At 36.1% G+C, this 13027-nt stretch overlaps 1 protein-coding gene across 5 annotated transcripts in view; it reads left to right on the top strand.

Annotated features, from left to right (window-relative positions):
* The window catches only part of YES1 (YES proto-oncogene 1, Src family tyrosine kinase), a 76058-nt gene extending 72327 nt beyond the window's left edge, over positions 1 to 3731 (top strand). For all 5 annotated transcript variants that reach the window (XM_054510353.2, XM_045886969.3, XM_054510352.2 and 2 more), the window contains 2 exons: positions 23 to 154; positions 1025 to 3731. In XM_054510353.2, coding sequence (XP_054366328.1) covers positions 23 to 154; positions 1025 to 1233 — 341 coding nt within the window. In that variant the 3' untranslated portion in view covers positions 1234 to 3731. The remainder of the gene's footprint in view (positions 1 to 22; positions 155 to 1024) is intronic.
* Positions 3732 to 13027: the final 9296 nt, after the last annotated feature.

The following is a 13027-nucleotide window of genomic DNA, read 5'->3' as shown; positions in this document are numbered from 1 at the left end:
AGCAGGATTATCATTGTTTTAGGTGCAAAGTTTCCAATCAAATGGACAGCTCCCGAGGCTGCACTATATGGTCGATTTACGATAAAGTCTGATGTATGGTCATTTGGAATTCTGCAGACAGAGCTGGTAACAAAGGGCAGAGTGCCATATCCAGGTAAGCTGGCATTTCATTTTAGCTCTTGGTTATTCCAAGAGCCTTAACTAGAGTTTAGTAAGAGCAAAAAATGCGAGGGGGAGAAAGGCTTTTATTTCTTCTCTTTTCTCCCTTCCGTCCGCTTTTCTCCCTCTCATTATTTTGGCATTTGAGAATCATGGTTCTTGAGATGGGGCAAACACATGAGGTGTGACCCAATTCACCTCAGCTTTCTCAGTTAGGACATTTTCCAAATGGGCCTTTAATCTCTATTATTCTCTGAGGTAATAAACATATCTTAAATATCCTGGATCATCTCCCCAACAACCCCCCCCCCCATAATTGAAGGTATGCTTAGCCTAGCGTAACACAGGGTGAGCTACTAATGAAAGCAGGAGTACAAAGGAATACAAGAAAGGAATTGTATTTAATAACTTGAAGAAAGGCAAACAGGAAGCTGTTTCAGGGAAGTGCATCGATATAGTTACCAGGACCAAAACTTTCTTCTGAACTTGTTTGGAAGTTCTTTCAGACATTATCTTGCCACTGTCCCTCATTAACCCAAATTTGGTCCTTGTTAATATCAGAAAGTATCAGTCCTTCAAAGTAGTACTCTACATTCTCATTAATCAAATGGGGTTGGTTTTTGAAGGCATTAGTGTTAAAAGTAAGGTTTTAGGTGGAATGAAAAAAAATTAGACCTGTTGAAACAGATGAGCATTTTCTAAGCTCTTGATATACTTGACATTTAAAATTTATTTTTTTGTTGAAAGAATCCTTTCACTAAATAAACTTACTATACCTTGAATCATTTAGTGGCTAGGGGGTTTGTTCTGTTTTGCTAGTGATGTTTGGGATCACTCTTCCTAATATTTGGATCTTGTATGTTAGGTATGGTAAACCGTGAAGTGCTAGAACAGGTGGAACGAGGATACAGGATGCCTTGCCCTCAGGGCTGCCCAGAATCCCTACATGAATTGATGAATCTTTGTTGGAAGAAGGACCCTGATGAAAGACCAACATTTGAATATATTCAGTCCTTCTTGGAAGACTACTTCACTGCTACAGAGCCACAGTACCAGCCAGGAGAAAATTTATAATCCAAGTAGCCTTTTATATGCACAAATCTGCCAAAATGTAAAGAACTTGTGTAGACTTCCTTATTTTACATACAGGAATCAAAAGAAGAAAGTCTTCTTCACTCTGCATGTTTTTAATGGTAAACTGGAATTCCAGATATGGTTGCACAAACCACTTTTTTTTTTTTCCAAGTGTTAAACTCTAAAATACCAATGATGAATTTTCCAACTTATTTCAGGGTCCAAAGAAAGTATAGTTATGATATTGATTACAGTGTGAGTGATAGCATGACAATGAAAAGCAACAAGGCTACTTCGTTATAAATCACTTCCTTTCTTTTATTCCCCAAACTCAAGAGTTGTTAAGAGAAAATTGTGTATCATTATAGACAAAACTTGGGAGATAAAAAGTTACACCATAATAAAATCTAAAGTTAAGGAACTTTATGGGACCAAACAATTCCATTCCAGTTTTTAAAGATTTTTTCCATTCATTGTTCTCTCAAGTTTTTTTCTAAGTTGAACAGTTAATATGCAATCTTATTAATATCTACCTTCTTTTGCATGGAAATGCACCAGGTTTTTAGAAGCAAAAAGGAATATAAACAGCATCTAAAACCTGATTAAATGTTAGATGACAGTAGTGACATTTGAAAGTATAATGCACTATGTTAATACTCATACTCATGGAACTGGAAAGTAGACGAAATTTTTCACTTTGATCATTTTCTGAATAGCTCAGTTTAGAATAATGAAGGTAACTAGAAAGTGAGGTAATCTTTTATAAGGCATTGATTTTTTTTTTTAAGGCACTATATAATTGAAGTTGTACTGTCCAATCCAAGGGAAAAATCTTTTAATCTTCAGATAGCATGAAAAAATAAGACCCAGTATTTAAACAGTCCTTTTTAAAAAATAGACTGGTACTGTGAGATATTTCTAGTATGTACTTACGGTGATGGGTGCCACAAATATAAAATATCACTAGATCAGGGACTCGAATGCACTTTTGCTCTTCCTGAATATAGACTGACAGAGAGGAAAATATTTAAAGGAAATAATGAGAAAAGAAAATGTGAAAATTTTATAGGTAGAGGGATGGAATGTTTTGCTTAATGTTCATGTTAAGGAGTGACAAAATGGCTTTGCTGGCACTCACAGCTCCTCACTTAACTGTTTTCTGAGATTTTAAGAGTTACAAGGTATGACTAAAACTAATCTTAATATAAACACTAAATGAGCGTTACAGCCTCAAACAGCTGAGTTAAGGCTTCCCACTAATTCCAGTGATAACAGCTTTTATGCAAAACATTTTTAGAACTCCAGTTTTCAAATCTGTGTTGAAATCTGCATTAACTTTTTAAATATACTTAATGGTAATCATTTTTTCCCTTTTTAGAATTTAGTTGACTTGGGGAGGAAAATTTAGTGAGAATAACAGCAGCACTGGAAGGGGTGGGGGGGACAGGTTTTTTGCCCAAAGTGTAGAAGTGAAACTCAAAAGTTTTATGTCCGACTCAAAAAGAAATTCCAAAATATGAATTTAAATAGTTGGTTTAAGTGTAGCAAAGGAACTGAATCTGACAAATGTCTGGTATTTATGTCTTAAAATATTCTCCTTTATAATAAGTCACACTTTTAAAGCAATACATTACGTTCCCATATTTTTCCTGATCAACATTTATTCAAGAAAAGTGGTTGAATCTAAGTAAGATCAGTGAGCTTTGTTGTGTACTTGCCCTGTTCACAACCCCTAACCCCAAGTTCCACTGTAACCTTGAAAACCAACAGCCCCTGTAATTATAATTTTTAACTACCATCACTTATCTGATTTCATCATTAAGTTTAAAAATCTGTGCCATAGTAACTATGTTGAAATTCAGACAATTTAAAAATGTGACAAATGAGCTTCATGTAAGTTGGTAATAGTTCTGGTACTAAAAGTTGTTGAGGTTTCTAATGTTTACCAAACCTGTTTAGTATTGAATCTCTCTTCCAAGAGGGTCTTCCTAAGACTGCTGTCATCATTTACCCTGAACATCTACAACCTGGGACATCAGATTTTTAAAGGGCTTTATGTGAACTATGATATTATAATTTTTCTAAGCATTTTAAAAAGGATAACAAAATTATGTACTAATTGTGTTCAGAAAAATAAGTCAGGAAAAGTTGATGGTATTCATTAGGTTTTAACTAAATGGAGCAGTTCCTTATATCAATTGTATAGTAAGGAAATAAAACACTAATTTAATGTGTATTCAGTTTAAATGATTATGTATTTTTAAATTGCCAAGAGAAATAACTTTGTACATTTGAAGATTTTTTTCCCAGCAGCTTTTCATCTTCAGTGTCTTAATGTGGAATTTAACCCTCACCAGAAAAGGAAGTTGGCAAAAACAACCTTTCTAGCACAAACACTTTTTTTTTAATGAATAATGGTAGCCTAAAACTTAATATTTTTATAAGGTATCATAATATTGTTTTGTGGATAATTGAAATAAAAATTCTCATTGAATGCACCCATTTATCTTTTCAGCCACTATTCATATTTTCTCATCAATTTTTTTAAAAATTGGTATTTATAGCATATTCTGAATTTGTTCTTCCATTAGGAAAGAAGTGTTCAGTTACGACTCTTGAGCAGAGTTAAATCAATTCTTTATTAAATTCAGATCATTATTGAACTCATTCTATGTGTTTAATGTCCCATGTCAGGTGAGTGACATTTTTACAAGTTGTCTTTTTTTTTTTTTTTTTAATTATACCAGCAACTGCAGTTAATGTATTGTACAACAAAACCTAGGTAATTTGAGTGAAGCTATTCACAGTGAATATGTGTGAAGGATATAAAATGACCACTTTTGACCATAAGGGACTTAATTTTCTAAAAATGAAAAATATGTGAACCTTACTTCTGTGTGTATTTTACTCTTCTATTATAGGTATAATGAAAATAAAATTTTACTAAATTATGAATGGCCAATCTAAAGCATTTATTTTTAATAAGGTAATATCATTATCTTTTACTATTATCTAAAATAATTAGCTTTGTTTTTCCCTAATGATTTCAGAGCAGTACATTTAACCAACAAAAACATCATTTAGTAAACATTTGTTTAATATTTTTATATAGTGTAGTAATAGTTCCTCAGTTTAAGAATGTTTTTCTAGTTTGCGGTTTGCCTTTTAATTTTGCATGTAATTTTTTCTCATTTAAGTTGTACATTTATATGTTGTAAAACCTCCTTTATTATACTTAAAAAGTCTTTTGCATACCAAGATTAAATGTTCATCTTCTCTATTATATTTTATGCTTTCCTTTTTTATATTTCTCTTTAAGTTATCTTTTAAGTTATCTAGGTACAAAATGTGACTTAAGGGTCTAGCATAATTTTGTCCCGTATAGTTAATTTTCCCAGCACCATTTATTGGTTAATCCATTCCCATCCCATTAGTTTGGGTTCTTTATTATGCACATACCTACATATCTGCTTTGTTCAATTAACTTGCCATTCTTCCATCAGAATAACACTTTTAATTGCTAATCACTTGATAATGCAATTTTTTAAAAGATTTATTTATTTATTTATTTGACAGAGAGAGAGAGATAGCGAGAGCAGGAACACAAGCAGGGGGAGTGGGAGAGGGAGAAGCAGGCTTCCTGCCAAGCAGGGAGCCCAATGTGGGGCTTGATTCCAGGACCCTGGGATCATGACCTGAGCGGAAGGCTGACGCTTAACGACTGAGCCACCAGGCGCCCCTTGATAATGCATTTTAATAATTGAACAAGTTATCTTTGCTGTTCCTTTTTTGGGCAAATTCTTGATGAAGTTTAGACTTTATTTTTCATATTCCCCAAAAATTCAAGTGACATTTAGGATTACATTATGCTTATAATTTGATAAGAATTAACATCTTTCAAATTAGTCTTCCTAGCCTGTTTATGCAAATCTTCATTTACATCTCTTAGTAAAGTTCTTCTCTAAGACTTTTTTCTCTGTGGAGTTGGAAGCTGAGTCTCATCTCATCTCATTATACTGCTCTAAAGATGCCACCCAAGTCACTTCTGGAGACCAGGTCCCCACTTTGTCACAAAGAAACCAACTTGTAGAGATGAGGAAGATTGTGCCCCAGGAGCATTTGTTTCCCTAAAATCAGTTTTTCTCTACCCCTTCCTCCAGTTTTTCCTTTTTTTGTTTAAATGACATCACATTGAGTTTCTGTCACCAGCAACTGCAGTCCTGATTAATTAACATTCAAATTGTCAATACAGAAAGGAATACTTATTAAAATAAGCAACACATGCTTCGCATCATCTGTTGGCCCCTCCACATCCACTCTGCTGAAGGCCAGCCTGTACTCATCACTGGGTTCCCTTACTTTGGATTCCTGTTGGGGTAAGCCAGTGAGGAGCTCTAGGAGAAGATGGGAGGAAACCTCAAAGGTCAAGGTATTTATTTCCCTATTTCCTCCTTTTGAGGTTGGGTTGCCTGTGTCCTTCAACCAAAGTTTCCTTTCAATACACCTTTTTTCTCTTTGGGGAGTGATAACAGCTCTCATCCCTTATCTTTTCTGTTTTAGGAGTAGGGGCTTCTAATTTTGGTTACTGCATTAATCCTGTGATTCTCCTATCCTGCCTGCCCTTTTGTAAATATCTTTGATTCATCTTAATTTGAGTGTACTGTTTCCAGCTGGGACCCTAACTGATGTTCCTCATACTACTAATAACTGTATCAGTAGAAAATACCAAACTTAAATTATTACATCAAAGTGACAGTTGATACAAAATAGTAACATTTTTGGTAACAGTAGCAACATACAATATTAAGTGTAAAATTACTGTAAGACTTTATTAACTGGAAAGAACATACTAAATTTTTAAATTGAGGTACAATTAACATACAACATGTTTCAGATGTACACTATAATGATTTAGTATTTGTATATATTTTGAAATGATCACAATAAGTCTAGTAATGTCTGTCACCATATGTAGTTACAGAATTTTTTTTTCTTCTGATCAGAACTTTGAAGATCTCTCTTAGCAACTCTCAAATATGCAACATGGTATTTTTAACTATAGTTGCCAAGCTGTACATTACATCCTGATGACTTACTTATTTTATAACTGGAAGTTTGTATCTTTTGACTCTCTTCACCTATTTCCAACCCCATCTCTGTCAGCCACCAGTCTGTTCTCTGTATCTGTGAGCTTGGTTTATTTATTTGCTTTTTGGGTTCCACATATAAGTGAGATCACACAGTCTTTCTCTTTCTCTGACTTATTTCACTTAGCATAATGCCCTCAAGGCCCATCCAGGTAGCCTCAACTGGAAAAATTTCTTTCATTCCTTTTTATGAGAGAATAGCATTCCATTTTATATACACATTTTATCCATTCATCCATCAGTGGACACTTACGTTGTTCACATTTTGGTTATTCTAAATGCTGCAATGGAGATGCATAGACTTTTTTGTGTTAATGCTTTTATTTTCTTCAGATAAATACCCAGAAGTGTAATTGCTGGGTCATATGGTAGTTCTGTTTTTAATTTTTTGAGGAACCTCCATACTGTTTTCCATAGTGGCTGCAGCAATGTACATTCCCACCAATAGTGTATAAGGTTTCCCTTTTCTCCACATCCTTGCCAACACTTGTTACTTCTTGTCTTGTTGATAATAGCTATTTTATCAGGTGTGAAGTGATGTCTCATTGTGCTTTCATTTGCCATTTCCCTGATGATTAGTGATGCTGGGCATCTTTTCATGTGCTTTTCTTTGGAGAAAATGACTGTTCAGATCTACCCCTTTTTAAATGGATTATTTGTGGGGTTTTTGTTTTGTTATTAAGTTGTAGGATTTCTTTATATGTTTTGGATATTAATCCCTTATCAGATATATGACTTGCAAATATTTTCCATTCAGTAGGTTGCCTTTTCATTTTGTTGATCATTCCTTCTTGAATGAGCTTTGGTGTTTGTTCATAATCTTCCCTTATTATCTTTTTAATGTTTATTGGATCCGTATGGATACTTCCAGTTTTATTCCTGATCTTGGTAATTTGTGTCTTCCTCTTTTTTCTCATTAGTCTAGCCTGTGGTTTATCAGTTGTAGTGATTTTTCTTAAAGAATCAGCATATTCATTGATTTGTTCTACTTTGTGTGCATGCACATGAGTGTGTTCTATTTCATTGATTTCTGATCTTTACTAATCCATCCTTCTGTTTTATTTGCTTTGTTATTTTTGTGGTGTAGTTCCTGTTCTTTTTCTAGTTTTTTGTTTTGTTTTGTTTAAGATTTTATTTATTTATTTGACAGAGAGATAGACAGCACAAGTAGGCAGAGTGGCAGGCAGAAGGAGAGGGAGAAGGGATCATGACCTGAGCCGAAGGCAGCCGCTTAGCTGACTGAGCCACCCAGGCGCCCCCTTTTTCTAGTTTTTTTAAGATGGAAGCTTAGGTCATTGATTTCACATATTTCATCTTTTCTGATCTGAGCATTTAATGCAGTAAATTTTCCTTTAAATACTGCCTTAACTGCATCCCACATATTTTGATATGTTGTGTTTTTATCCATAATTCAGTTCAAGATATTTCCTAATTTTCCCTTCTGAGTTCTTTTTTGACCCATGTGGTATTTATGCTGTTTAATTGTTAAGTATTTGGGGATTTTCCAGATTTTTTTTTTCCTCTCTTTTTTCCCCAAGATTTTATTTATTTATTTGACAGAGCGAGGTATCGAGAGAGAGCACAAGCAGGGGTAGGGGGAGGGAGAAGCAGGCTCCCCGCTGAGCAAGGAGCCTGATGCAGTGCTCGATCCCAGAAACCTGGGATCATGACCTGAGCCAAAGACAGATGCTTAAACCAACTGAGCCACCCAGGTGCCCCCAGATATTTTTCTTCTTTATGTTTATTTGTATAATTTCAACCTTCTTAAATGTATTAACTATATTAAAATTCTGTTTTGTGGCCCAGAATATTCTACCTTGATGAATGTTCTATGAGTACTTGAAAGTATTATGCATCTTGCTTTTGTTAGCTGTAGTTTTCAGCAAGTGTCAGTTTGGTCAAGTTGATTGTGTAGCTTAATCTTCTATATTTATATTGCTTTTCTGCCTATTTTCTATCAGTTACTGAGAGGAATGTTAGAATCCTCAACTATAATGGTAGATTTTTCCGTTTTTCCTTTTAATTCGGTCTTTTTATGTATTATGTAGCTCTTATTAGGTGCATATACATTAGGATTGTTGTGCTTCATGATAAATTGACCATTTTATCATCATTAAATGTCTCCATTAACCCTAGGAATATTCCTTTGGCTAAAACCAAATTTCCATCTGGTATCATTTCCCTTCTCAAGAGCTTCTTTTAATATTTCTAGGGGCACAGATCTGATAGCACTGCATTTAAAAGTTTCTGTTTGACTTCCTTTTTGAAATATGTTTTAGCTCAGTTAAGAATTCTTGGTTGACGATTTTCTGTAGTACTTTACAGAAGTCTCTTCACTCTCTTCTAACTTGCATTATTTCTGACAAAAAGTCTGTTGTCCTCAACTTTATTCTTCTATATGTAAAGGGTCTTTTCTTCCCCTCTGTATTTTAAAAATATAGGCTCTTTATTCTTGGTTTTTAGCAATTTATTTATGATACGTCTTTGCACAACTTTCTTAAAGATTATTCTACTTGGGGTTCTTTGAGATTCTTGATTCAGTGGGTTTACAGTTTTATCAAAGTTGGAAAATTTGAGGCTGTTATTTTTCAACTTGTTTTTCTTCTGGGACTTCAGTTACGTGTATGTCAGGCCATTTAATATTGTATCACAGGTCATGGATGCTTTGTCCTTTTCTTTTTTCTGTTTAATCTTTGTGCTTCATTTTGGATAGTTTCTTTTGCTTTGTCTTCATATTCACTAATCTTTTCTTTGGAGTGTCTATTCTGCTTTCAATCCCATACGGTGTATGTTTTTTATCTCAGAAATTCTAGCTTTCATTTTTTTTCTCATTCATACCTCTCTTCATTATGCTTACATTTTCCTCTACCATCTTGAAGGTTTTTATCTGGATATTAGGACTATTGGGTCTGTTTCTATTGAACTTTCTCCTGTATGTGACTATATGTTTCTACTTTTATATATGCCCAGTAATTTTGGTTGGGTGCTAAACAATGTAAATTACAGTTTTGGGTTGCTGAAATTTTTAAAAAATTCTTTTAAATAACGAATTTTGATTTCATGCACATTTTCTTTTTTTTTTTTTTTAAGATTTTTTATTTATTTATCTGAGAGAGAGAATGGGAGACAGAGAGCATGAGAGGGGGAGGATCAGAGGGAGAAGCAGACTCCCTGCTGAGCAGGGAGTCCGATGTGGGACTCGATCCCGGGACTCCAGGATCATGACCTGAGCCGAAGGCAGTTGCTTAACCAACTGAGCCACCCAGGCGCCCTCATGCACATTTTCTACTCTGGCTGGTGGGGACAACCTCTAGGGATTGTTTTGTCTGTTCTTTACTTGGATTCAGTTGAATCCTTTCAAGGTATACATTAAAGCTCTGTTAGGTCCAAAGCAATCTTTAATCTTAGAAGATTTGATCTCTACCCTGCTGAGGATTCTACCTAATATTCCATGTATTATTACCAAATCTTTACTATCAGGGACAGGTACTATTCCTAACCCTGTGCAACTGCCAGTAATTTTTTTTTTAAAGATTTTATTTATTTGAGAGAGAGAGCAAGTGCATGTGTGCGCAAGAGAGAGCAAGCATGAGTGGGGGAGGGCAAAAGGAGAGGGAGAGGCAGACTCCCTGCTGAGCACAGAGCCTGATGCAATTCGGGGCTTGATCCCAGGACCCTGAGATCATGACCTGAGCCAAAGGCAGACACTTAACCGACTGAGCCACCCACACACCCCACCCCCACTGCCAATAATTTTCTTGCCTGTTCTTTCTAGTGGCTCTTAAATTTGAGTAGTTTTCTCTCATTCATGTGCCTATCAGTATTCAACCAAAGTTTAGAAGGGGTCCTTCTGTTCTCTCCCTCTCAGACTATAGCCACATTGGCCTCCACTAATATAAATAAACACTAATTTTTGTCTCCTCAACTCAGTAACACTACAGGCTCTGTTTGTCCCTCCCACCCCCTTTGTGCTGTAGCCTGTAGTCAGTGAGTTGGGACAATTGCAGGGTTTTTTGTTTCCTTCTCTCCGGTTAGTCTTGTTCTCCCTATGGTCCATTGTCTGAAGTCCTTTCAAATATTTGAGCTGGTTTTCTGGCTAAGATGGTAGTATAAATCCTGTCCTTTTTACTTTATTTTTCCTAGAAATAACAGAGCTATTAATTATAGTGATTTTTTTTTTTTAGGGTCATTAATTAGAGGGCAACATTTGGAATGTCTGGGTAGGCCTGTCCTGGTATAATAAGCTGATAACAATACTAACAGTTTTCCATAGTTCACAGTTTGCCTTGGAAGAGTCCTAGATGGAATCTGGGGGCTGGTGAGAAAAGCAAGCAGATCCTAAAGTAAACCCTGATCACCACAAGGGCAACAGAAAATGGAGTAGTTTATTCTGAAATTTACCCCTGGGATCCAACTCTGAAAACTCAGAAGGGACACAGGCCTCCTCACCTAGAAGAAAACCTGCTGACATACCTGTGCTGCCACGTGTCCCCCTCTTCCACAACCACCAGACACAGGTCTTCAAGGCCTAGCTTCACAGAAAGGCAAAATGTGATTCTCAATAAATGTTAACGGACATATGAGAAAAAAATAATGGGCATATGAAGACTAATGTGAAGAAAACCACCGTAAAGGAAAAGAAATCAACAACCAAAACTAACACCTAAAGAACCAAACTTAATGGAGGCAACTAATGAAAACTGTTTTGAGAAGGTGTGGCATCCATTTTTTTTCAACAGGGGTGAAGGTACACTAGTCTCCTCATCTGTTGTTTTGCTTTCCCTGATTTTAGTCACCTGTGGCTAGCCTGCTGCCCAGCAGCAGATGATCTTCCTGATGAATCCTCAGAAGGTCAGTAGCCTAACACACTGCGAAAATGCCTAGTCGTTCACCTCATGTCATCATGTAGACATTTTATCTCAGAGCATCACAGGAAGGGTGAGTACAGTACAAAAAGATTTTTTTGAGAGACCACATTCACTTTTCTTTGTATACTGATATAATTCTATTTTATTATTGTTAATCTTACTGTGCCTAACTTATAAATTAAATTTTATCATATGTATGTATGTATAAAAAAACATAGTATATCTAAGGTTTGGTACTAAGTGTGGTTTCAGTCATCCACTGAGTGGGGGGAAGTCTTGGAATGTGTCCCCTGCTGATAAGAGGGGACAACCGTACTATGAAAAGAAAATTTGGAAATTCAAAACAGATGGAAAAAAATCCAACACCAAAGGAAAAAGAATTGGAGTAAAAGAAGAAACACAGTTGGAGATCAAATCTGAGTTCGATTATTAAGCCAAAGAACATATCCAAGATTCAGTACAAAAGAACAGAGTCAAAAAGTTTTTTTTTTCCAGGGGTGGATAATAGATTCAGAAGATCAATTATCAACCCAATTAAGCTCCAGATGAAGAAAACAGAAGAATGAAGAGGAAGAACTAATGAAAGAAATACAGATGGGGGCGCCTGGGTGGCTCAGTTGGTTAAGCGACTGCCTTCGGCTCAGGTCACGATCCTGGAGTCCCGGGATCGAGTCCCGCATCGGGCTCCCTGCTCAGCGGGGAGTCTGCTTCTCCCTCTGACCCTCCTCCCTCTCATGCTCTCTCTTTCATTCTCTCTCTCTCAAATAAATAAATAAAATCTTAAAAAAAAAAAATACAGAAAGATTTTCCAGAGGAATATATTGCTTCTGGTTGAAAGGATCCCTCAGTTGTAGAACAGAATTAATTTTTAAATTAATCCTAAACACAAATAGTGACATTTTAAAGCCATTAGGAGAAAATCCAAACTTTTTCTTGAGGGTATTAAAACCCCACCCAGCTTATTCTTTAAAGAACGGGATATTAGGGACACCTGGGTGGTTCGGCTGAGCATCCAACTCAATTTCAGCTCAGGTCATGATCTGAGGGCTGTGATATGGAGCCCCATGTCCAGCTCCACGCCCAAGGTGTAGTTTGCTTAAGATTCTCCCTCCCCCTGCCCTTCCGGCACTCCTCTCTTCCTCTCAAAAAAAAAAAAAAAGAATGGGACTTAACACTATATTAATTTGAACTAAGACTTTTATATAATAAAACCAGCATTCAAATCCAAAAGAAAAGGGCATCTTCAGAATACAAAGTACGCAGAATTTATTAACCAGGCCACAGATCCATTCTGAAAAAGTGAATTGAGCATATATTCCAGCCACACACAAAAGTGGGTAGAGCAGGGCAAGGAAAAAGGCTATTTCACATTAACATTTGAATTTCAGACTTCTCTTGGAAAATGAGAACATAAAGCAATCCAGGGCTCTAGTTCCCACTGGACCACTATAAGCTGCAGCTAACTGGCTACTGCTTTCAAAGAGTAAAGGCCCTTAACTGCAGTCCCAGTGGCCTATTGCTTCGCTTAAACGTTAAGCCTAAGGAGTTCATCCAGCAGGGTTATATGCATCCTTAAGGAGCAGAGGTGTCCTGGGCATCCCTGAAAATATCCCTGCCAGACCCACATAAACACAAATCGATAGAATAACGTCTGTAGCAGTGCTTCCCATTTATTCTTCAAAGCATGCCCCAAAAGTAGGAACTAAAATGGTGTGTGCTGTACTTTAAAGCAAAGGATCAATGTGCCTTCTAATCCATAGCTTTCACCAAGTTCCCTCT

Source organism: Mirounga angustirostris, unplaced genomic scaffold, assembly GCF_029215605.1.
Source record: "Mirounga angustirostris isolate CCGP_5_RB_7025 unplaced genomic scaffold, mMirAng1.0.hap1 SCAF_14, whole genome shotgun sequence".
In the NCBI taxonomy this organism is placed as follows: domain Eukaryota; kingdom Metazoa; phylum Chordata; class Mammalia; order Carnivora; family Phocidae; genus Mirounga; species Mirounga angustirostris.
The sequence above is the reverse complement of the archived record's forward strand: the minus strand, read 5'-3'. Positions and strand labels throughout refer to the sequence as shown.